The sequence below is a fragment of the Oncorhynchus kisutch genome, linkage group LG13 (genome assembly GCF_002021735.2).
Source record: "Oncorhynchus kisutch isolate 150728-3 linkage group LG13, Okis_V2, whole genome shotgun sequence".
NCBI classification, from domain to species: Eukaryota; Metazoa; Chordata; class Actinopteri; order Salmoniformes; family Salmonidae; genus Oncorhynchus; species Oncorhynchus kisutch.
The window spans coordinates 55,475,100-55,501,342 of record NC_034186.2 but is presented as its reverse complement, the minus strand read 5'-3'; the positions used below and the strand labels follow the sequence as shown (position 1 = coordinate 55,501,342).

Sequence of the window (26,243 nt, the reverse complement as noted above, 5' to 3'; positions counted from 1 at the left end):
TTTTTCTTTATTTTTGCTATTTTGTTAAACAAATCTAAATATATTTTATGTTTGAGATTCTTCAAAGCAGCCACCCTTTGCCTTGATGACCCTTGAATGAGTAGGTGTGTCCAAACTTTTGAGTGGTGGTGTATGTATATGTATGTATGTATTTTGTTAGGTTACAGCCTTATTCTAAAATGGATTAAATAATTCCCCCCTCTCATCAAACTACACACAACTCCATGACGACAAAGCAAAAACTGGTTTTTAGAAATGTTTGCTAATAACAAAATAGAAATATTACATTTACATAAGTATTCAGACCCTTTACATGCTCCACAGCTTTTTTCAGGTCTCTCCAGAGATGTTTGATCTGGTTCAAGTCCAGGCTCTGGCTGGTCTTCTCAAGGACATTCAGAGACTTGTCCCGAAGCCACTCCTGCATTGTCTTAGGGTCATGTGCTTAGGGTCATTGTCCTGTTGGAAGGTGAACCTGAGCACTCTGGAGCAGGTATTCATCAAGGAGCTCTCTGCAATTTTCTCTGTTCATCTTTGCCTCGATCCTGACTAGTCTCTCAGTCCCTGCCGCTGAAAAACATTCCCACAACATGATGCTGCCACCACCATTCTTCACCGTAGGGATGTTGCCAGGTTTCCTCCAGACGTGATGCTTGGCATTCAGGCCAAATAATTCAATCAAAATCGAATAAAATCGGATCAATTCTGCTACTTCCAATCTTGGTTTCATCAGACCAGAGAATCTTGTTTCTCATGATCTGAGAATCCGTTAGGTGCCTTTTGGCAAACTCCAAGCGAGAAAAGTACATTCCTTCCTATCTTCCTTGAAGTAATCACAGATCTGACTTGGTTGCATTGGTGAAACTAATAGGGTGGTAACCTTACTTCCACCTATCCAATCACTTATAGATCTGTGCTTACGAGGAAACGAGGAAGGAAGGATGCATTTCTAAAGTATTCAAACAGGGCCATGGTTTGTTTTTCCAAGGAAACAATGGAACTCCAGAGATGTATGGTTTGTGGCATTTTGATTTGATTCTCAATTGCAAAATTGCCCGATTATGCTAGTCTATAGAATCGTCTGTGAACAACATGAAGGGTGAACAACATGAAGGGGTTAACCCGTTACATTGGGGAGGAATAGAGCGCGTGTGCTGCTGTTGTTGTTTTACCCTTTCTACGATGTTCAGATGCTCTCGGTGTGCGAGTCAGAAACTTTCCCACAGCGTTGTGGTTCTCTGTGTGGTCCATCCTGATTGGAGTTTCCTCATCTTAGCGTTTTGAAACTCCTCTTTGACTCATTCATAGATTTTTTTTTTTGTCCATGTGTTTTTCTTCACAGTCGTATAATCGGTATGAGTCAAACCCGGCAAACAGTTAACAACTACAACGTCAGAGACATTAATGGGGAAAATAGCTATGTCATGGGATCGTCCCTGGGAACCTCTGTCAAACGTTGTCATTTTAACATTCTCAAAACTGCTAATGTTCTGGGAATAAGAAGGTAACCAGAAATTGTCTGCTGGGAAGATTTGCTTTGAAGAACCTCTATTCTCAACTCAACTCAATTACTACCACTGGGATTGATAACATGTCAGATGGAGAAAAAAAATAGCAATTGACACATTTAGTCATACAATAACTTATTCAGCTTGATGAAGCCCTACGTAGATGCAAATGTCACTATATACAGTAAGGGTGATGATATAACAGGTCTGCACATTTGGTACTTTGCAAATTGTGGCATGACCATTCTGCCACCCTTTATATGGTGTGACACTCGATTATACATTAAGCATTTAAGGCCTTATTAAATGGAAATAAATACCTCAGTGTCTTCGATGATCAACATTGGACCGTGAAAATTGCACTGAATAACGTTCATATATTTCCAGTTTAATTGCCATACTATTTCATCTAATTGAATGTTCTGTAATGTACTGACATACCCTCTCATTTGATTTGATTTATAGTATTCTTTCTAACAAAGATATCTACATATATTTCAGGATATTGCTCAACTTGCCATTGGCTCAACCATTGGCTCAAGTTACCCCATTGACATTGTTTCAACTTACCCCAAGGCAAACACTTTGACTACATTAGCCCACACAGATACAAGGATGCACTTGTATGCTAGGTTTAGGAGCTCATATTGGAGCTTATATAGGCTCCAACTGATGTATAGAACAATCTTACAATTATCTACTTTGGTTTAGATACAAGCATCATGAACCCTCTCCATGGAATTATGACCTGTTCCTAAATGTTTGGTCAAATTATAAATTTTGTGTATGGTTTCCTAGAAACCAAGATGGCTCAACTGACCCCTTTGGCTCAGTTTACCCCACTCTCCATTACTGTTCTAAGGGAATGTCCGGTCTGAAAAGTAGAAAAGGTATTGTTAGTCGTGTTACTATCCGTCTTTTTCTAAGAAATGTGTGTTCAATGGCCGTGTAATATAGACTAAGGGCTCTATTCATTCCGCATTGTGGAATTTCAGCTTTACAGTGTGATTGAAATTTAAAGGCAATGTTCTCGCTTCACCAGACTACATTCATCGGAAATTGCCTTTACATTTCTGTTGCGGACTCTGTAACGCTTCAGTGTTACAGATTTAATAGAGCCCTAGCTCTTTAGAAGAGGGTTTACACCAGGGTTGGGGTCAATTCAAATGAAACTCAGTGACTTCAGGAAGTAATTTGAATTTAATATCCACAAATTCTAAAACGTTTGGCAAAAATAGTGTCTCATTTTCAGTTTATTGAGAACTCATTGACAATAGATGCCCCTTTTGGAATTTCAGTTTACTTGTATAAGCCACAGTAAGATATCAAGTCATTCTAAATAAGTACTCATTCAAATTATATTGCTATTCATTTCTTCATAGCATTGTACCCGACAGGGATATTACATTTTAATCAACATGTCAGTTTTCACATCAGTACCATAGAGTCCGCTATAAAGCTAGCTTGCTCCATGGGCCTACAGCTTTTGGAAAATGGCTCACTAAGTGTGTCACTCTCCCCATACGGGTTACATGGCGGAGGGTAAGGCTCCGATCAAGCCTCTGACCGACAAGAGCATGCTGAGAAGATCCAGGAGCATGCTGAGAAGATCCAGGAGCATGCTGAGAAGATCCAGGAGCATGCTGAGAAGATCCAGGAGCATGCTGAGAAGATCCAGAAGCAGAAGAAGCCCTTCATCAGTGAACTCGAGAAGCAGGTCCACTGCCACCCCATTACTGACAACATCCAGGCCTAGTTCAGTCCTCTGGCTGACAACCTGCAGGCCCAGTTAATGGCCCTGGTCGACAAGATGCAGGCCCAGTTCAAGCCTCTGGCTGATGACTTCCAGGACCAGATGGAGCAGGTCTTCCAGACCGTGGTTGACCAGACCAAGGCTCTCCTCCCCCCCAGTAAAGCTAACGTAACATCCCCCTAGCTTGGGTTCAGACCATAGATGGAAAAAACTTTCCCCTCTGTCTGTTTCACCTGTGTCATGTCAAGAGGAGTTAGATGGTCATCATCTTGAAATTATGCCAACATTTCACCAATAAAGGGGTTTAAAGGTGGCAATTTTGTCTGTGATTGTTCCTTTTTTAGTTCACGTGGGCACATTGCAGATGAAAATAATGACCTGTGTACTGCCATGTAAATTAAAGATTAAAGGTCAAGTTATGAGGTTGAAATTAGATGAATTTCTGGGCGGAATTTGATGGAACGTGCTTATTGAAGTTGAAGTAGTATTTGTTTTTGATATACTGACCTTTGGGCCAAGTAGTTGCTTATATTGGATGGAGTTTAGCTGAATTACTATATTAAGATATATTCATTTAATTGATTTTGACCTCTAGGCCTACTACACAGTAAGCGATCACAAAAAATAAAAATAAAATATAATTGGAATAGAAAAGCCAGCAAAAGTAGTTGGTTTGGAAGGGGGTGTCCCTCAGTGGCTGTCCATGTGGGTGTTTCAGTGAGGAAGACACAGAGGTGCACCAATCAGTATAGAAGCACAGCCCCTTTCATTATCGATGCATCCTGCTGACAACAACAAAAGAGCCTTTCCAGACTCTGAAGTCAGGAGGAGTTCGAGTTAGGTGTCAGCCAGACTAATGACTTATGCCATGTTATGCCAGGCAATGTTCCCGCAGTTACGGAGAGCTCAATCGGTCAGCTCTGTTGGATATTACCTTAACATTTGAACGCACATTTTCTGCGATACTTCTGCGATACTGATTGAATCCAGCCCTTAATATGATATCTGAGTGAGAGTGACTTACAAAAACAATGTGGGCCCTCTTGAGGTCAGGGCACCTGGGGACGTGCCCTTCGTGCCCCGTCGGTAATTTGAACATGATTGCTTAGAGTTTAGAGTTTAGATAGCTGGCTAGACTAACTATACTAATTTACCAATCTACTTTTTTTTATTGATATGGGCCAATTGAGTGACTGTCAGTGAGTGACATATAACAACAGGAAAACTGCTGATGCACAACAAAGTTTTGAAATTGCACCTTGTCTATTCTTCTATAACTCTCAACAGCAAGTTGAGACCCCAATTATTATTCATTCTAATTCGAAAAAATTCCAGAGGTCCAGACCCCGGTGTCATTATATGTAGCTACGGCCCGGACCACATAAGGGTTTAGCCCTGACCTCAACAGAGAAAACCTCGCCAAGGCAAACCTGCTACCCTGTCTGCTTTTCCAGCACATTGTGTACTTCGAGGAGGTTTAAGACATGTTACAGAAGTTCTTGGCTGATTTCCTCCACAAGCAATGCCTTCCCCCTCACAACGTTAGCGTGGCCACTTTATGCATGGGTGTCGAGCACAGTCAGACTCCAGTACTAAGGCTTCTGGCTGCTAGGTTGGTCAAAAAGTCGAATGGATAGAAGACATATCTACTGAACACACACTGGTTGAATCTATGTTGTTTCAAGTTTTAATGTCACCTGCACAAGTACAGTGAAATGTCTTTCTTGCAAGCTGTAAACCCAACAATGCAGTAATCAATATAAATGACTGCATTAGTTAAATGTAATTTCAATCACATTACGTTGAACCAACGTGGAATATATGTCGAATTGATGTCTGTGCCGAGTTGGTACACTGATAATTATATTTAGTTGGAGGGCCAGGTATTTATTTGGGGCTAGGGACCTTTTTTTCCGAATTTCCGCCTGACTGACGTGCCCAAAGTAAACTTCCTGTTACTCAGGACCAGAAGCCAGGATATGCATATAATTGGTACCATTGGATATAAAACACTTTGAAGTTTGTAGAAATTTTTAAATAATGTATGAGACTATAACACAATTGATACGGTAGAAGAAAATCCAAAGAAAAACCAACTGGAATTTTGTTTTTGAGATCCCATGCTCTTCCAATTGAAAGCTATGGGTCCTATGCAATTCCAGCTCCAGGATTGCAATTCCTATGGCTTCCACTAGACGTCAACAGTCTTTGTTCAAGGTTTCAGGCTTGTTCCGAATTTTGGGAACCAGCATGTGGGCGTGCAACTAAGAGGACGCACACTTGCTAATCTTTTATATTGAACATACTTCTTTCCGGTATGAAATATTATAGTAGAGTTACATTTTAGGGTACCCGATGATTAAATAGAAACGTAGTTTGACTTGGTTTAACAAAGTTTAGCGGTAGCTTTTTTGAATTCCTGCACGTTGAACTCAAATTGATGGCGCCAACTAAACATACTTTTTTGGGATACAAAGAAGGATTTTATCTAACAAAACGGCCGTGCATGTTGTAGTCAGGACCCTTTGGTTTACAATAGGCTTTACAGCGAAAGCATGCCATTCGATTGTTTGTGGACGGCGCCCCACATCAACGTATTTTTCAACCAGCACAGGCTTCATAAAATCACAAATAGCGATTAAATAATCACTTACTTTTTGAAAATCTTCCTCTGATTTGCAATCCATCAGACAATGCAGTTAGATTAACACGAATTTAAGCTTTTAACCTATATACAACACTTGTATGTACCTAGATGTTTAATATCCAGAATTTTAAGATGAATTATTTGAATTGCGCACCCTCCAATTTCACCCAAAATTGTCAACGGGTGTCCCGCTGATGGGACGCATAGCACTAAGAAGTTTTTTAAATAATTTGAATAACCTGTACAGCTAAAGCCCAAGAGAACCAAACTGGATAATGATCATACCCAAGATACATATGCAGATTGTGTTATTCATCAACGTTCAACATGATTCTGTTGGCAATCAAATATCCTTTTGTCCTGTGTTTTATTTCCAACAATAAAATAAGGCTTTATTTCGTTTAGATAGACCACTGGGTTTTGCCAAAACATTTAGTAAACAAGTTTTCAAGATATTGTACTATAAAAATCATATCTATTTAACATTTCAAGGCACACATGGGAGCAATTGATTAAGAATAACAATTCACTATGAGTGACCTTACAATCCATTGCAATTAAATGGTTCAACTGAGGTTTTTCAGTTGTTCAATTTCAGCCCTAGACAATCTTTATATTGTACAGTATATTCAAAATACATAGTCTAGGAACATTTTAAGAAAGAGCATTGTTTGTCTAAAAGACATTAAGTGTAACAGAAACAACCACAAGGACTTTTGAGTTTCACACTTTAATTATTTAATTTCCCCTAGTGTAATTGGTTCTGAAAACAGCCTAAAACTGTGTTCTTAAACTGAGCAAATTGAGCAGTCCAATTCCAAAATGACTTGACATCAGGTGAAAAATGGTCTCACCGAATCTATTTCTATTTTCTTACTTAGGCAAAGCTATTTTCTCACAGAAGGTTCCAAGACCACTCTAAAGCATTGAGGATCATTTCCTAATATAATGACAAACAGCTCACGGCACTGTCCCGCTGTAAACTCACCAGTGTTGAGGGAAACATGGCCCCATAGCAAACAAAAGAAAGTGACCTCTCATTGCAAAATACTTGGTCCCTACTCCCTACAGTATCTCTGGCTATTTGTCAATGGCTGTATTAGTCCTTCCTTACTCCCTTTGTGTTTTTCTAAGGGCAATACTTTCTTCAGGCATCTCTCTACACTGTAGACTCCAATTATGATAAACATTCCCATTCACATGCCTAAATCACAAAGCAGCAGAACTGGTCTCAAAGGTGCCTTGTGGTATAACTCCATTATGGCAGTGGTAGTAGGTGACAAATGTTGATGGGGGAAATACATTCACACAGCACACCACTATCACATAGTGTTAGAGTCAAGACTTACACTTCAAGGGCCTGTTCAGAGGGATGTCACGTTACAGAATGTTCAGATAGAAACTTATTGTGCAGAACAGATATGTTTGTCTTTCAGGTAGAATAGTGACTTTTGTCAGCTCTATTCATTATATTTCTATCTGCAACATTCAGAAGATTTCACATCACTGAATACACCCCAGATCGAAGTAGCACGCCACTTGTGACCTGTCTGTATACAACAGCATGAGTGACACCCCTCATGGGAATCTGTCTTTGGCGGGTGTAGACCACAGTGTACCCCCTGATTCCATAGCACCATAGTTCTATATAGTATGTCCATTCAGTGGCCCAGTAGTACTGGACGTTAGTAGTAGTGCACCCGACCTATAGTGCCTGTTCCTGAACCCAGGATATCAGGCTGCCCATTCCTCCAGATCTCCCGTATGATTCGCTCCCTCTCCTCCAATCGCTGTGCCCGCTCTAACTCCTCGGCCGACGTGAACACGTTAACGCTCAGTGTCCCGTCCGATTGGCTGTGGTTGTGGTGGTTGCCAATAGGAATCTCTGTGGTGGGCATGGGGGCAGGTGCTTCGACGTCACCCTCCTCTTCCTCATCCTCATCCTCGCTATCTTCATCACATTCGTCCTCACTGAAGTCCTTCAGGTGTTTCTTCTCGGGCGTGGAGGCCGGGATGTTGGTGCGGGGCTTGCAGGAGATCCGGATGACCAGGAGGCAGAGGGTTAGGACCAGGCCAAAACAAACCCCAATCACAAAGTACAGCCCAAAGCTCTCTGGGTTCTCTACAGGACAGAAAAAGATAACTGGTAATTTCACCTAGTATAACAAAACCCCACAATATGTCAAAAAGGCATTGTGCTAGTAGCCTAAATCAATATTGTTATGACTGGCACATTGGTGATTTTGTTTCATTGATTCATTTTGTGGTACTTTAAAAGCAATGTGAGAACTGCTGATGTTAAAGTGATTGATTGATTGACCTTTGATGTGTGCATAGGCAGCTATGCTGTTGCTCAGGAGGTCCATCTCTTTCCTCTTTGCGTCCATGCTGACGATATGTCCAGTAGCCTTTGCTTACACCTAGAACAAATAAACACAACCCACTGCATCAGAATTCCTTGCGATCTCAACTTCAATGCCATGCATGCAATGCCACGTACTGTATGCAGTAATGTATGCATGAATTCAGTTATTCCCACTGTGTACCACAGAAAGTTCCACAACAAACAAACTGACACAACGAGACTTGGCCAAAAGACACATGCTACCCTCATGCTACCCTCATGCACCCCACCGAAACACTTCTGCTACCACAAACCCCTATAATTCCCCTCCCCTTTAAAATGTAGTTCAAGTGTTTTACGAGTGCCTCTAATGCCACACTAGATGTTTTCTTGTTTGCTATCACGCCAAACGCACTGACCACAGAATATCTCCATAGGGACATTTTCTCAAAAGTGGTATTACAAGTTTATCAGCATTCAAAGCAGAATTACTTTCACATTGTTCCTCAACTGTAGTGTATGATATACTACATTTTTCTACATAAGACCGAATTGAGCCGGTCGGTCACATATGTCTTTGGGTGGGTGAGGACCAGGCCTAACTGGTCCAACTGTGGCAAACAAAAGCTCCACTTATTCGTCCTCAAATACCAACCACGCAAACTGGGATCATGACGCATTTGGTACATGGTCCTGCCTGTGAGCCGTGACAGGCCTCTACAGTGAGGGTCAAGAGGTCAACTCTCTCCTCAGAAGCCAATGAACAGCACTTCCTCCAACGAGCCTCCCAGATCAATGGGGGCAAGGCCTAAGGCCCTCTGTGTTGTTTTTACAGTACCTGTTTAGTTCACCCTTTCAATTTCCCTGACTGACACAAATAGGTGAACACCTGGAAGACCTGTGTTGTTGCAATTGTTTAACTATGTATTTTAGTCACACTTTCACTGTCCCTGACTGAAACAGAGTCACTGGGTTTTCCTTTTTTAATCTTGTTCTGAAGGCAGCTCTGCCTGGAGAGCAGAACCAAATGTGAATGATTGAGTTTAGACAATTAATTTAATTGGTTTAAGTTTTGGCCACTGGGCTTATCCCTGGTGGCGCTTTCTGGTCGTCTGAGTCTTTTCCTCAGCGTTTCCTGACGCTCTGTTTGGCTCCATTGTGTTCCTGCAGGCCCTCGATGGCCCGGTCATTACTCCCTCACCTCAGACTCCCCAGGAAGTCTCAAGTTTCCCTCACAGAGAACCTTGCGGCGCCACGCCTCGCCACACAACAAAAGTATGACGCCTGGTCCTGCTTCTTTTCCTATGTGGTCTGTTTTTATTTTCTGTCAATTACATAGGCTAGGCTATAAAGGCAAGCCCCTGTGCTTTTGAGAGAGAGAGAGAGCGAGAGCGAGAGCGAGAGAGAGAGAGAGACTGTTTCCAATCAGAGTGAGAGGCTGGGTGGATTCTCCCATATGGAACACTCTATCCACAAGGCCCTGCTGGGTCTCTCCTGCATTTCCTGTGCAACCCCCTCCCTTCACCCTCAACCCTTGTCATAGCCCTTTCCTGCTGACTCTGCCCTTTTCTCGTCCGCTCCACTATTGTTCTCCCCCCGACCCGCCTTGATGACATCCTCACATGGTACATGGAAGGCACATGACACAGGAAAACCAAGATGCTATAGATAGTGACACAGGGGCCCAGCCAATACGAGTCTCCCTGAACCCTTCAATGTGTTAGCATTAGCCTTCGATCCCTTTCATTCTACACGTGTTCTGTGTTATGGCTCCCAGGGGAACAAACATGTTGTTCAAGTAGGACAAGATGGCTGACTCTAGCACAGTCACATCGAGCACTAACCCGTGGAATTGCTCACAACAAGCTAAGTCATAGCACATGGCATGATATTCTCATAGCCTACAGATCATTGACATCAAAAATGGCACAGGCCACCTGTTTTTGTTCTGTCACCTCAACATGGTTGGCTGATCTCTTCAGTCTATGGATTTTACACTAATGTGAATCCCGATGATATTATACTGTTGTTTTCACGCTCATTTGTTAATGCAGCAAGGATTGAAAAATGCAACAAAAACATTGGTCAACCATATGTATTGCACATGCCTGACTCTTTAAAAAAAGCACAATGCTCTTTCTCTAAGATATAAAGACAGGCAATAAGAAGAACAGACATATGTACACCTTGTATTGTATCATAAACCTTACCATAAAATGAAGCTGTAGTGGTAACTATTCAGTCCCAGCTCATGATGGAAGTGGAGAGGTTTGCTGAATGATTGAGCGACCCTCTCTCTCTGTCTCTCTGGATCTACGCCCGTGCCCTTCGCTCCTCAGGCCGAACAGTTCATTTGGCCGCCCTGAGACAAGAACAAACACACAGACACTCACACAGCCGTCAGCCTACATCAGATCCAAACTCACTGAGGCGTTGGCAATGCAAACAATGACAGGCCTTTTGCTGTTGCCGAGGGATACACAGTCCGGCAGCAGACAAAATACAGGCTTTGCTTTCAGTAGTACAAAAGTTCATATTTCGATACACAAACGCATACATATACAGTGCATACTGTATAAATACAATTTACATACACATATGTTCAAAAGGCATGTAAGTAACTATGTTATAAACGTTAAACACTGAAACACTGCACTTGTTCATGTATGGAGGCTACACAACAATAAATGATGTGCAAGGAGGAAGAGGCATTTTTTGGTGGGGGATTTGTCCAAGGTGTTTGTAATCAAACATGACAAAGATTGAATTCTCACTAGGTTTTTGTGTGTATTCCTAAGCACTGATATGTTTGAAGTAAAGTCAAAGCTGCTTACAATGAATGAAAGTATATAAAATATCTCTGATAAAGTCACAGGCTGATGTTTCCCTGGAAACAGCTGAACACACAAACTTAAGTCTCATCCCATCTCTGACACATCAAACCACTGCAATATCCTCAGAGCACTTTGTCTCCAAGAAGTAGAAATCCTAGTCTATAAACCCGACAGCCACCGTATATCTCACAGAATATGAGCAGCTCTTTAAATGCCAGGTGGGGAAAGAGGACCGTGAAAAACATTCAAACATTTTTCACAAACCCTTTATGTGTTGAGAGGAAAAAGCCCAGTGCCAGTTTGAGTTGGTTTAGCAGGGCCTCTTTGCTTCCCAGTGCAGATTCAGATCTTGCTGACTCTTGCCAGACCCTATGTACACTAATGCTGGGCCGAGAGAGTGTTCGGGGCTAGCAGGGACCCAGGGAACAGTCGCCATGACAGCATCTCTCCACTCCAGGCCACAGAGTCATATGGTCAGTGAGCCTTTTGTTTTGGACCACAGAAGCGGGTTCCATCCGCACACTCTTCCTGTTTTTACTTCCTTCCTTTTCAATTACTGCAGCTTGTGTTTGAACAGACAAGGTCAACTTTCCCCCAGCACATCATTCCTGTAGCCTGGTCCCAGATCTGTTTGTGTTGTATGTATAGCCAACTACAGTCATTGTAATTGCCAAACAAAAACAGATCTTGGACCAGGCCACCTTGGCCTGATCCTTGCTGAGCTATTTGAAACAATGCATCATCTAGGCAAAGCAGCCAGTACCCGCATAGGATACTGTCTAAAGAGCTTAGGTAATAAAGTGTAAGTGATTTCACCAGTTTTCCAAGGTCATGGCTAATGATTGGACTGCTAACTGGGCCTAACTGCTCTTTTCTCACAGTGGAATGCACCAGAATGGAATTAGTCAGAACTCAGGCATCTGAGAAGGGTGGTTAAAGACAACCGGAGACTCGTTTAAAGCCAATCTAAACAATAATTAACCTGGGCCTGTTGTTTTGTTTTGTTTTTGTTTTGCCCTGAGGAATAAATTATGAACAGACGTGCTCTCCACCTCCCTCAATCCCTTGACTCAAATTTCAGTCATGTTCTCCAAGTGACTTTATGTTCTATTCAATAGCAGATGTTGCTATGCCCCTTCACTGCTGGAGAGAAAAACACTGTTCACATATGTTTCAGTGTTTCTGCAGTTTTGGGGACCTTGAATGCTGTGCTGAAAATGTTCTGGCATATTACTCCCTTCAAGAGCCTCTAAAGGGGTTCAAATGCTAACTGGATCATTATGCCACTACAAAAAAATGGACATAAAACCAAACAGGGTTTTCCTACACCTACATGCCAAAGACCCTTTATGGTACTGGAAAGTAAAAGGTGGCACACTCTAAGCTAATGTTGTGTGAGAAGGCTTCAGCTTTGAAGGCCTCACACATAGATTACGTCACCTCGCATGTTACCAAATAATGCCTGTCATTCAATCCTAACTGACCTCATATCCTCAGGTCAAACAATTTGAACACACAATCCACTTCCTGTGTCCTCAGTCACATGGTGGGCAGCATCAGTCAACCAATGACTTCACATTGAAGCCAATCAGTGTGTACTTAAGAGTGTAAGAAAAGTGTATCTTGACACCATGTCAAGATACAAAAACAATGAAAAGTTCCCCCAAGTCTCAAATAACTGTAAGGCAAATAGTGCTGAGACTGACGCTGAGGTAAACAACATGTGGTGTTGTGAGGCCTGGGAAGAGTTCATTCTCTATTTCTGACTGACAATTGTTTGCTTTGGTTGGGAGGACAGAGGAACCAAATGAAGGAAAACCCTGTCTGTTAAGTTGTGATATTTTTGTTCTTATCCTCTTGCAGAAGAGCATAATAGCTTTTCCTTTCCTACCATGTTTCCCCCCTTACATCCGGTTGTACTGTCAGTCCGGAACCTAGACCAGACAAATGCCCTTAACTCCCACTCCTTAAACGGCAGCCCCGCCACTTGGTTTGCTATAAAGCTGGGTAAAAGAAATGTAAAAAAAAAAGTGAATTCATAGATGGAGGTATGGAAACAATGACTGACTGTCCACAAAGTCAACATGATAGTTTTAAAGTGGGCCTTTAAAGTGAAGGATAACATTGTCTGATTGTCTGAGCTAATCATGCTGTTATTGTCTTGTGGGGAGAAGCTGATTATGCCGTCTCTCTAGATAAAGATAGTTCCTAAATGATTGACTAGCCACATAGTGACAGGGACCAACCTCAGAGGCAAGACTTTTCGCTCCTATTACCAAACAGAAGCCCTTTTCCCTAGATACATGTACACTATAAACCATTCATAAAGTATCTAACCATAGTACTCCTCTGCCGCGTCTAAGAAATCACATTAACAACCCATGAGTAGGAATTTATCCAGGGAGTAATTGAATAACAATGAGAAACTGCATGAAAAAATACAAATCTCACAAGGGAACGAGTACACCTGCTTCCTCATGATAATGACACACTTTGAACCACAGAGGGATAGGGATATTTTTGATACCTAGAATTTATGTGCTGCTGTCATTTTTCCCTGGCACAATGGATGCTCTTTCTGTGGTTTGCCTGGCATAGGTCTTCAGTGAGTTGAAAAGCCCAGATTTGAATTTAATCACATTTTGTTGTTTTTATGCACAGATATAGCCTATTATACAACAACTCTGGCATGGGAGATCAGAGACAGAGCTGGTGTCACTTTGAGTTTGAGTGTAAAGTCAGGACAATTTTATAGCATTCATCAACTTTGCCCCTGACAACGTTAATTAAAATTATCCTTGTTTCTTATATTTTTCTTTCTGCTACTGAGAGAGAAAATCTGTCTGTGATTAATGATCCATGGGATCAAATGGACCACTGAGGAGTAATTTATTCATTGTTTTGAGCACATGGAGGCAGTTCTAAGCTCAATATACTCCACTTGACTTTTGCAACGTGAATAAATACTGTATGCTAGAATTGTGCAGCCTGTAGAGCTACTGCTTTGATTGACATTTTTTCCCATTTTTCACCGAAAGCCATGATGTGAGATTCTGTAAGTAGCAGAAAAGCAGGTTAATGGCTATTCCCTAGATGCTCATAAACTGAAGTTGTATCACAGCAATATCTACTGGATGTTTTTTTTCCATACCTTTCCTATTTTAACAGATTTCTGTAAAAGAGTTTACCATGTGGCTTCAATCACGGCAGTGTATGGTCTCACAGGCTTTCTCTAGCCTAAACCCAGCCAACCAAGATCCCCTGACCACCAACCAAGGCAGGACAGCATCCAAGTCCAGAAAAGCCTGAACTTCAAGTTCAAGCTCCCTCTGGGATTTGACGAGATGGGATACAGCTTTTGTCATTTAGATTTTTTTGTATCAGGTTAGGAAAACATATGTAGCAGGTTAGGAGAATATACGTAGCAGGTTAGGATATTTATGTTAAGGTTAAGAAAAGGGTTAGGGTTAGGAAAAATGCCCCCACCCCAAAAACTTTTGATGTTAATTTGACAGAAGCTGTATCCCTTCTAGCCATGACCCTCTCCCTGAGAAAGACAGGCAGAGGTGCAGGCGGTAATGTTCCACCCAATAAACACGGACACTTTTCCTAAGAGCTAGGGCTCTGTTCGCCGGGGCCTGCAAAAGCATTCAGAGGGTAGACATCTGGTGAAGGCATTTTCTGTCCAGCGCGGCCGGTCTTTCTTGACGACAGTAAAGGGTTGTAAGGGCTTTTCAGAGAAAAGAGAGTGTCTTCCTTTCTTGTTTTCTCTTGACATGGGATCTTGGGGATCAAGCTGTGCTAAGTGTTGGTGCTGTTTTCCATTGCACCGTGCCCTGGCCATGGGCTCGTACTGTGGGGGGAATTATTTCAGTTTGAGTCCAGTCAGACATGTGTTTGCCATCAGGCCCAGTGACACCGAGCACAAGGTAGAGCTGACCCCAAAGATGTCTGCCAGCTGAGAGTATGGGGAGCTCCACTGAGCTGAGACTCAAACGTAGAAAATCTGCTTTTCGTTTTCTCCTCCCGAACAGCGAGCAGGATTGCCACCCAGTGAAGGTGGTTTCCAAACATTAGCCTTGGATTAACTTTCTCTGGGTTATAAGTGAGCCATTTTAAACTGCCCACCGGGCACAAACTGGGAGAATCAACCATTTTTGTAGATCATTTTTTACCCAACTTTTAACCAAAATGCACTTACATGGCTCAACGATTGTTTTGATTTCACTTTCAATTCACGCTCATTGACAACGCAATCAAAGCAGGTATTTTAGTGACATAAGAAATTATCTAGAGAGCAATCTCTTTACCCCGTGAGGATTGGGCTGGTGGGGTATGGGGAGTAATGGAGATACGGGCCCATGGGGGTGGAGGTTAATAGCGGCCAGATGTGGGGTTGAGGGGTTTGATGTTAGACAGAGACAAAGTGCTGCTCTCCTATGGAAATCCAGAAGAGAAAACACATGCTCTATCACCATATCAACTTTATCATACGTGCTCCATCGCAATCCAGCTCATGCATGTTAACATTAGAAGCCTCCTCCCTAAGTGTGCTTTATTCACTGCTTTAGCACACTCTGCCAACCCGGATGTCCTAGTCGTGTCTGAATCCTGGATTAGGAAGGCCACCAAAATCCCTGAAATGTCCATCCCTAACATTTTCCGACAAGATAGAACTGCCAAAGGGGGCGGAGTTGCAATCTACTGCAGAGATAGCCTGCAGAGTTTTGTCTTACTATTCAGGTCTGTGCCCAAACAATTTGAACTTCTACTTTGAAAAATCCACCTTTCCAGAAACAAGTCTCTCACTGTTGCCGCTTCCTGTAGACCACCTTCTGCCCCTAGCTGTGCCCTGGACGCCATATGTGAATTGATTGCCCCGTATCTATCTCCATAGCTCGTGCTGTTAGGTGACCTAAACTGGGATATGCTTAAAACCTCGGTCATCCAAGAATCTAAGCTTGATGCCCTCAATCTCACAAAAATGATCAATGCAACTACCACCGTACAACCTCAAATCTGTAAACACAGGCACCCTCATTTATATCATCCTAACCTACCCCCCAAATACACCTCTGCTGTCGTCAACCAGGATCTCAGCGATCACTGCCTCATTGCTTGCGTCCGTAATGGGTCTGTGGTTGAACAACAACCCTGCATCACAGTCAAACACTCCCTAAAACACTTCAGCAAGCAGGCCTTTCTAATTGACCTGGCCAGGGTATCCTGGAAGGATATTGACCTCATCCCATCAGTAGAAGAGGCCTGGTTATTCTTTAAATGTGCTTTCCTCACAATCGTAAATAAGCATGCCCCATTCAATTTTTTTTAACCAGGAACAGTTAGGCAGTTTGAAAAAGCTAGCCTTTGCTTTCCTAACAGAAATTTGCATCCTGCAACACAAACTCCAAAACGTTCTGGGACACTGTAAAGTCCATGGAGAATAAGAGCACCTCCTCCCAGCTGCCCACTGCACTGAGGCTAGAAAACACTGTCACCACCGATAAATCCACGATAATTGAGAATTTCAATTAGCATTTTTCTACTGCTGGCCATGCATTCCACCTGGCCACCCCTACCCTGGTCAACAGCCCTGCACCCCCCACAGCAACTTGCCCAAACCTCCCCCATTTCTCCTTCTCCCAAATCCAGATAGCTGATGTTCTGAAAGAGCTGCAAAATCTGGACCCCTACAAATCAGCAGGACTAGACAATCTGGACCCTCTCTTTCTAAAATGATCAGCCAAAATTGTTGCAACCCCTATTACTACTTGACTTCCGTATCTCTAAAGATTGGAAAGCTGCCGCGGTCATCCCCCTCTTCAAAGGGGGAGACACTCTAGACCCAAACTGCTACAGACCTATATATATCCTACCCTGCCTTTCGAAGGCCTTCGAAAGCCAAGTTATCAAACAGATCACCAACCATTTTGAATCCCACCGTACCTTCTCTGCTATGCAATCTGGTTTCCCAGCTGGTCATGGGTGCACCTCAGCCACGCTCAAGGTCCTAAACCATATCATAACCTCCATCGATAAGAGACAATACTGTGCAGCTGTATTCATAGACCTGGCCAAGGCTTTTGACTCTGTCAATCACCACATTCTTATCGGCAGACTCAACAGCCTTGGTTTCTCAAATGACTGCCTCGCCTGGTTCACCAACTACTTCTCAAACAGAATTCAGTGTGTCAAATCGGAAGGCCTGTTGTCCGGACCTCTGGCAGTCTCTATGGGGGTGCCACAGTGTTCAATTCTTGATCCGACTCTCTTCTCTGTATACATCAATGATGTCGCTCTTGCTGCTGGTGATTCTCTGATCCACCTCTCCACAGATGATAGCATTCTGTATACTTCTAGCCCTTCTTGGACACTGTGCTAACTAACCTCCAGACAAGCTTCAATGCCGTACAACTCTCCTTCTGTGGCCTCCAACTGCTCTTAAATGCAAGTAAAACTAAATGCATGCTCTTCAACCGATCGCTACCAGCACCTGCCCGCACACCCGTCCAGCATCACTACTCGAATATGTAGACACTAGAATATGTGAACATCTACAAATACCTAGGTGGCTAGCTAGACTGTAAACTCTCCTTCCAGACTCACATTAAGCATCTCCAATCCAAAATGAAATCTAGAATTGGCTTCCTTTTTCGCAGCAAAGCATCCTTCACTCATGCTGCCAAACATACCCTCATAAAACTGACTATCCTACCGATCCTTGATTTACAAAATAGCCTCCAACACTCTACTCAGCTAATTGGATGCAGTCTATCACAGTACCATCCGTTTTGTCACCAAAGCCCCATACACTACCCACCACTGCGACCTGTATGCTCTCGTTAGCTGGCCCTTGCTTCATATTCGTCGCCAAACCCACTGGCTACAGGTCATCTATAAGTCTTTGCTAGGTAAAGCCCTGCTTTATCTCAGCTCACTGGTCACCATAGCAGCACCCACCCGTAGCATGCGCTCCAGCAGGTATATCTCACTTGTCACCCCCAACGCCAATCCCTCCTTTGGCCGCCTTTCCTTCCAGTTCTCTGCTGCCAATGACTGGAACATATTGCAAAAATCACTGAAGCTGGAGACTCATTAGTGAGGGACGTCATGAAGTCCATGAAGTCCCTCACTAACTTTAACTTCTTTGGGACTGGGGGGAAGTATTGAGTAGCTTGGATAAAAAGGTGCCCAGAGTAAACTGCCTGCTACTCAACCATAAAAGCTAGAATATGCATATAATTAGTGGATTTGAATAGAGAACACTCTGACGTTTGTAAAACTGTTCGAATGATGTCTGTGAGTATTATTGAACTCATATGGCAGGCAAAAAAACAGAGAAGAAAATCCAACCAGGAAGTGGAAATCTGAGGTTTGTAGTTATTCAACTCATTGCCTATCGAATATACAGTGTCTATGGGGTCATATTGCACTTCCCAAGGCTCCCACTAGATGTCAACAGTCTTTAGAACCTTGTTTGAGGCTTCTACTGTGAAGGAGTCTGAATGAGTCAGGGCTCTGGCAGAGTGCCATGAGCTGATCACGCGCGCTCACGTGAGAGCGACCTGCTTTCCATTGCATTTATGAAGACAAAGGAATTCTCTAACCCTAACCCTACATTATTGAAGATTTATGATAAAAATGTCCTAAAGATTGATTCTATTCTTCGTTTGACATGTTTCTACGAACTGTAATATTACTTTTCATCTGAACTTTCGCCTGGACTTGCCCGCGCCTCGAGAGTTTGGATTGTGTACTAAATGCGAACAAAAAGGAGGTATTTGGACATAAATGATGGACTTTATCGAACAAATCAAACATTTATTGTGGAACTGGGATTCCTGGGAGTGCATTCTGATTTAGATCATCAAAGGTATGTTAAGATCATCAAAGGAATATTTATAATGCTATTTCTGACTTCTGTTGACTCCACAACATGGCGGATATCTGTATGGCTTGTTTTTGTGTCTGAGCGCTGTACTCAGATTATTGCATGGTGTGCTTTTTCCGTGAAGTTTTTTTGAAATCTGACACAGCATTTGCATTAAGGAGAAGTGGATCTAAAATGACATGCATAACACTTTTAGCAATGTTTATTATGAGTATTTCTGTAAATTCATATGGCTCTCTGCAAAATCACCGGATGTTTTGGAACTACTGAAAATAACACGCCAATGTAAACTGAGATTTTTGGATATAAATATGAACTTTATCGAACAAAACATACATGTATTGTGTAACATGAAGTCCTATGAGTGTCATCTGATGAAGATCATCAAAGGTTAGTGATTCATTTTATCTCTATTTCTGCTTTTTGTGACTTCTCTCTTTGGCTGGAAAAATGTCTGTGTTTTTCTGTGACTAGGTACTGACCTAACATAATCGTTTGGTGTGCTTTCGCAGTAAAGCCTTTTTGAAATCGGACACTGTGGCTGGATGTTTGTATGTTTGAGGAATTTAAATTATTGGATTTCTGAGGTTTTGAATTTGGCGCCATGCAATTTCACTGGCTGTTGGCGAGGTGGGACACTACCGTCCCACATATCGCAGAGAAGTTAAGCACCAGCTGTCAGAGCAGCTCACAGATCACTGCACCTGTACATAGCCCATCCAACTACCTCATCCCCATACTGTTATTTTTTTGCTCCTTTGCACCCAATATCTCTAACCCGTATCTCTGCACATTCATCTTCTGCACATCTATAACTCCAGTCTCTATCACTCCAGTGTTTAATTGCTAAATTGTAATTATTTCGCCACTGTGTTCTATTTATTGCATCACCTCCCTTATCTTACCTCATTTGCACACACTGTATATTTTTTTCTATTGTGTTATTGACTGTATGATTTGTTTATTCCATGTGTAACTCTCTGTTGTTGTTTGTGTCGTACTGCTTTGCTTTATCTTGGCCAGGTCACAGTTCGAAATGAGAACTTGTTCTTAACTAGCCTATCTGGTTAAATGAAGGTGAAATTAATAAAACATTTATGTAAAATACTGTACATACAGGGCCCAGGACATTGATGCTCAGAATTGGAACTTAATGAGTTTGTGTGTGTGTGCAAGAGAGTATAAGTGGGAATGTGTGTGTGAGACAGAGCGTGATGATGTGTGTCCATGCATACACCCATATGTGTGTTCATCTTTGCCTCCTCATATGCACCCCTGTGCTTTCTTAAAGCACAGTAACCCTCAGGTGATCCCCAACCTCAAGCTCCAGAAATAGAGTTGTGATCTTTGATCGATCTGGGCCAGCATGTACCATCCGACCACAACCACACACTGCATTCATTACACAAGACTTGTGATTACCCTATGACACAAAATGTGTTAACCCTTTCCATGAGTGGCTGGGCAGAGTTAACCATGTCCTGTTCAAACAAGTAGAGCTGGTTTCCTGGACATAAAATAAGCCTAGTCTTCTGGGAAAGTGACACGTGCTGTCATTTTTAGTCTGTATGGTATAAGTTCTTTAGTTCGTCAGGGTACAGTTTTGTCGGAGCTGGACAAACGACTTGTTTGGTGTAGACCATAAATATTTGATAACCGACCTTAAACTATGATTCAATCATAAGATTGAGCTTCTGAGTCAAGTGTCTCTTATTTAATGTGCAATCAATGAATAATAGAGATACTTTACAAACGTCACTGTACCAGTTTCCAGAGGTGTGAACTCGAGTCACATGACTTGGACTCGAGTCAGACTCACAAATATGATGACTTGAAACTCGACTTTGACTTTAACACCTGTGACTCGTGACTTGACTTGGACTTGAGCGTTATGACTCGACCTGACTTGATACCCTACACAAGCCCAAATATTAAAAATCATGCTATTAAAAAAAGTGTGCAGCGCATTAACTCTTAATTTAACGGATTACCTTTTGAATCGGACAGCAGCCAATCAAATTGTGTCAGCTGAGAAAAAGTTGTGCGTGGCAGTGCAGAGGAATGTCGGGGGGTGAATTCAGATGGAGCCCTTGGAAAGATGATACCCAAAATAATTACATTGGGATATAAAGACGACGCTGTATCAACAAAAAAAAGGATTGCAACTTGTAAAACATGCGGGAAGAAAATTACAGACGGAGGGAGCAACAATTTCCAACGTTGTTCGACATTTGAAGCTGCACAAAGAACGGTAAGTCGTGGCTAATATAGCCGACAGCTATATATTTTATTAATTTACTAGTGTATCTTGTAGCAAACGTAACGTTAAATCAATGAGCATCCACACAGTCAGTCAGTGCGGGAATGTGATCGTTGCACCCAAGATTGAGCTTCAACTGGCTAGGCAATTGGTAGCCTAAATCCTGCCTGATGTTACTAAATCCATTGACATACGTTAGCCTACTGTAACCACACAGAGACAGAGACAGAGAGACAGAGAGACAGAGACAGAGACAGAGAGCGAGAGAGAGAGAGAAATATAGTCCATGGAAATATAAAGTTTATTTGGAAAGTAGTTAATATATATGTTTTTAAAATCATTCATGATTTGCGTAAATGTAATATACTAACTATTACTCTTGTTAAAAATATGAAATTGTATTACATTTGGTGAAGAGCACATTATGACTTGTTTAGGACTCGAAACTCAAACTTGTAAAACAATGACTTGGTCCAAACCTCGGCCAGTTTCTGTGTGCTTAACCCTGTCATCTTGTTTTTATTCCTTTTTCACCATATGGTTCCTCTCTTCCCCCAGATTCCCATGTAAAGTTTTAAACAAATTCTACCTTAATTGCAGGGCTCTTTATGTTCTTGGACATTCACATGTGTACAGAGATAGAGAGGCTTAGGCAAACCCTAGTGGATTTAGCATGTCAAACATCCCCCTAAGTCTAAGGAGACCAGGGTGAAGCAGTCATTAGAAGGCATTGAGGCTTTATGAGACAGCAGTGGTTTTAGTTGGAGTCTTGCTAAACACAGCTTCAGAGATAAATCACTCATCAACCTATTATTTGTCAATGGCGAATCTGAATCGAATACAGTCTTGTTGGCTTTACATCTGATTAGACAAGGCAGTTCATAGCTTCTGCATCTCTTTGAAAACCTGTTTATAACATTTAATGGCTACTGGTCTACAAAATATAATATACTGTGCCTCCCACTTCATTTAGATAGCATGTCTCAAACTCTCTCTCATGTTACACAACAAAACAAAAAATATACCAACACACATGTGAGAGTAATGGTTTAACTCACCCTAAGAAGTTGTCAGATGTGAGTTACTGTATCAGTTTCTGCTAGGCGAGAACAGCAAGACCAAGGCAATGGCTTAAATAGCAATACCAAGGCATCATTACAGGATTGTAGTGGTAATAAAGCAAATACACCACTCATAAAATACACCACTCATCTTGATCCAGGGCTACAGTGGCTTACATAAGTATTTAACCCCTTTGGTATTTTTCCTATTTTGTTGCCTTAACCTGGAAATAAAATAGATTTTAGGGGGTTGGTATAATTTGATTTACACAACATGCCTACCACTTGGAAGATGCAAAATATGACAACAAAAACAGAAAACTTGAGCGTGCGTAACTATTAGGATTGTAGTGGATTGAGCCACCTTTTGCAGCAATTACACCTGAAAAGTCTCTTGAGGCATGTCTCTATAAGCTTGGCACATCTAGCCACTGGGATCTTTCCCCATTCTTCAAGGCAAAACTGCTCCAGCTCCAGCTCCTTCAAGTTGGATGGGTTCCGCTGGTGTAGAGCAATCTTTAAGTCATACCACAGATTCTCAATTGGATTGAGGTCTGGGCTTTGACAAGGCCATTCCAAGACACTTAGATGTTTCCCCTTAAACCACTCAAGTGTTGCTTTAGCAGTATGTTTAGGGTCATTGTCCTGCTGGAAGGTGAACCTCCGTCCCAGTCTCAAATCTCTGGAAGACTGAAACAGGTTTCCCTCAATAATTTTTGTATTTAGCTCCATCCATCATTCTGACCAGTTTCTCAGTCCCTGCCGATGAAAAACATCCCCACAGCATGATGCTGACACCACCATGCTTCACTGTGGTGATTGTGTTCTCGGGGTGATGAAAGGTGTTGGGTTTGCGACAGATATAGCGGTTTCCTTGTCAGCAAAAAAGCTCCATTTTAGTCTCATCTGACCAGAGTACCTTCTTCCATATGTTTGGAGAACACCACAAGCCTTTTGGCAAACACCAAATGTGTTTGCTTATATTTTTCTTTAAGCAATGGCTTTTTTTCTGGCCACTCTTTTGTAAAACCCAGCTCTGTGGAGTGTATGGCTTAAAGTGGTCCTATGGACAGATACTCCAATCTCCGCTGTGGAGCTTTGCAGCTCCTTCAGGGTTATCTTTGGTCTCTTTGTTGCTTCTCTGATTATTGCCTTCCTTGCCTGGTTCGTGAGTTTTAGTGGGTTGCCCTCTCTTGGCAGGTTTGTTGTGGTGCCATATTCTTTCCATTGTTTAATCATGGATTTAATGGTGCTCTCTGGGATGTTCAAAGTTTCTGATATTTTTTGATAATCCAACCCTGATCTGTACTTCTCCACAACTTTGTCCCTGACCTGTTTGGAGAGCTCCTTGGTCTTCATGGTGTCGCTTGCTTGATGGTGCCCCTTGTTTAATGGTGTTGCAGACACTGGGGCCTTCAAGAACAGATGTATGTATACTGAGATCATGTGACAGATCATGTGACACTTAGATTGCACACAGGTGGACTTTATTTAACTAATTATGTGACTTCTAAAGGTAATCTGGTTGCACCAGATCTTATTTAAGGGCTTCATAACAAAGGAGGTAAATACTTTTCTGTATAAAGTTATTTTTTTCATTTCACTTCACCAATTTAGACTATTTTGTGTATGTCCATTACATGAAATCCAAGTAAAAATCCATTTAAATTACAGGTTGTAATGCAACAAAATAGGAAAAACGCCAAGGGGGATGAATACTTTTGCAAGGCACTGTACAGTATGTGTGTCTGTGAAAGCACTCTGAAGCGCTCTGTTGTCTCCTGTGCAGCAGAGGGCCAGGCAAATGGTTTAGAGTTTAGACAAGCGTTTCAAGTCAAGGATTGACCTGTGACTCCTTAGAGGCCACAGATAAGGCAAAAACCCCAGTGATAAAACATAGGGCAGTGAGATTGAGGAGAACAAGAGGATGGTGGGGAACATAGCTGGGAGAGGTCAGATACAAGTCAACTGTCCCAAAACACGCTTGAGGGTTTAAGGCATTCACACTTATCCTCTGTTATCTGTCACTTTATCAGATTGACACAGGGAGGGACAGCAAGCCGCCTGCCCACTTACAAATGCTAATTAGAGGGGACCTCTGAGAATGGCTATCTCCTACTGATAAGAGGAGCTGACCACATCACTCCAGTAGAGACGGTCTGTGCATGTGTATGTGTGTGAGACAAAACCATTATTCTCCCCCCCACACACACACGTACGCACACACACAGGACCCCTATATGTTGATGAAACGGGAGGGCTGCACATCAGTGAAGCATGACGCTCCCACCTCGGCTCCCCCAGATCGTATTACGCAGTTGATGCGGCCCTGACCAAAATACAGAATGCGGCAGGATGTTTGCATTTATTGCGGCGAAAGTGAAGTCATTTATCACCGCAAGGTTAGCCACTGTGCAGCTAGTTGCATCAGCCCTGCTCTCTGGCACTGATCCATCAGATACATGTTGGGGCAGTGAGCTCTTAGCTCTTGTAAGAGCTCATGTTGAGACACTCAAAGGTGAGCATTGATTCTCTTGAGGACACTCCAACAAGGAACAGTATAACCCCTATAAATGAGCTTGGATCACGTAAAGATATGAATATAGCTACTGTTCCCGGAAGGAAGGAAACAAGCTACAACACACAGCGCTGGAACCTATAGCTGTGTGTTCTCCTGAGTGCACTGACAGAAAGGGAACTTCTAGTCGTCATTAGAGTTTTTAAGTGTTCCCAAACTCTTGCAACCACAAGAGTACTGCTTTGCAGAGTTCTGAAGGAACATAAACTGCAAAACATGAAACAGCAGACACTCATTGAAACCCCACTGTACCTAGACACACACCACAGGTCGCACCCCCATAAAAATCACTCAGTTTAAGCTAGAGATATCAGGTTTGCATTAGATGCATCTCAATCCACTGCATCTGCCTATGTCACACTTCCACATCTGTGGTGAAAGGTGAAAGAGCTAGAATGGTGTTTGTCATACCGTTTTGCTCTACGACCCCAATAAGCGTCTTGGGACTCGTCTGATGTCGGGATCTGTCAACTTCCGTCTGTAGAATCCGAACAGTTTGGGCTACACACTAATATGATACCAGTTGAAAAAAATGAATGGAAGTATGTATATATGTGAAGACTGTTTAGTGCCAAAAATAAGGGTTAAATGCATGCAAAAAATAAGTTACAAATGTCTCCTGATCTTTCTTATATCTCTCAGATATAGGGGAGACATTTCAGAACAAACTCCCTTTAGATTTTTTGGGGGACTATCTGTTGTTCCATGTAGTGAATCTGTCATTCAACGCGTTTGTATGGGCTAATAGCAGGACGGCCCAAAAATATTTTTAAACATATTTTTGTGGGATACTTCAAGGGGTATTAAAATTCAAAATCAAATAGCAAAATTATCCTTGGTATGACCTTCTCAAAAAAAAATCCATATAGCTTAGTAGAACACCCTCCCCCGGCTTAAGCAGGGCTTATGGTTTTTGAGGGAAACGCAAAAAGTTACAACCTTTACATTGTAAATACAGTGATTTAAATACCTCGTTGAGGTTCATATGTTATTGTACATACACAGACTGGGGTTGTCACACTCACCAAGTAAGTAGTACTGTCAAAGTGTCCTCTTAGGAAAGTTAATTCCTGTCAAGATAAGGTAAGGCTCAATGCTAGCCTCAGTCAAAACAGTCCACTTCTCGCATCCAGGTTGACAAAATCAGCACAACAAGCAATCCTGACTTTGTCAATCTTGCTCGTTCCTTGTGTGTGACTACTGCTGTTCTCCAGTCCTGGAGCGTGTAGAGAAACCTATAGGGAAGAGGTGGTAGCTTGCTCTGAATAACAGACTTTCCCTCTCCCTCACGGTCTCCACTCTCTCTGCCAGCAGCAGGAAAAGCTGTCATACAACCTCTCAGAAAGAGAGAGAAAAAAGGAGGAAGG

The 26,243-nt window shown here is 42.3% G+C and overlaps 1 protein-coding gene across 2 annotated transcripts; it reads right to left on the bottom strand.

Moving 5' to 3' along the window:
• Positions 1-2,743: 2,743 nt before the first annotated feature.
• On the bottom strand, positions 2,744-26,237 carry LOC109902157 (protein eva-1 homolog B). 2 transcript variants are annotated; one of them, XM_020498276.2, is made up of 4 exons: positions 25,902-26,237; positions 10,463-10,614; positions 8,229-8,328; positions 2,744-8,030 (listed from the first exon to the last, which is right to left on the bottom strand). In XM_020498276.2, the coding sequence occupies exons 3-4, from the start codon at positions 8,293-8,295 to the stop codon at positions 7,594-7,596; spliced, it is 504 nt and encodes a 167-aa protein (XP_020353865.1). In that variant the 5' UTR covers positions 8,296-8,328; positions 10,463-10,614; positions 25,902-26,237; the 3' UTR covers positions 2,744-7,593. The 2 variants fall into 2 exon arrangements, with proteins under 2 accessions (XP_020353865.1, XP_031642448.1); XM_031786588.1 differs by lacking the exon at positions 25,902-26,237 and adding an exon at positions 25,288-25,385 and having other exon boundaries at positions 6,259-8,030.
• Positions 26,238-26,243: the final 6 nt, after the last annotated feature.

Bases quoted from the DNA above. Each gene is read 5' to 3' on its own strand.
- LOC109902157 (XM_020498276.2), bottom strand. From the start codon at position 8,295: ATGGACGCAAAGAGGAAAGAGATGGACCTCCTGAGCAACAGCATAGCT. The intron at 8,031-8,228 runs GTCAATCAATCA...TCTGTCCTGTAG, and splicing joins TGCCTATGCACACATCAAAG to AGAACCCAGAGAGCTTTGGG.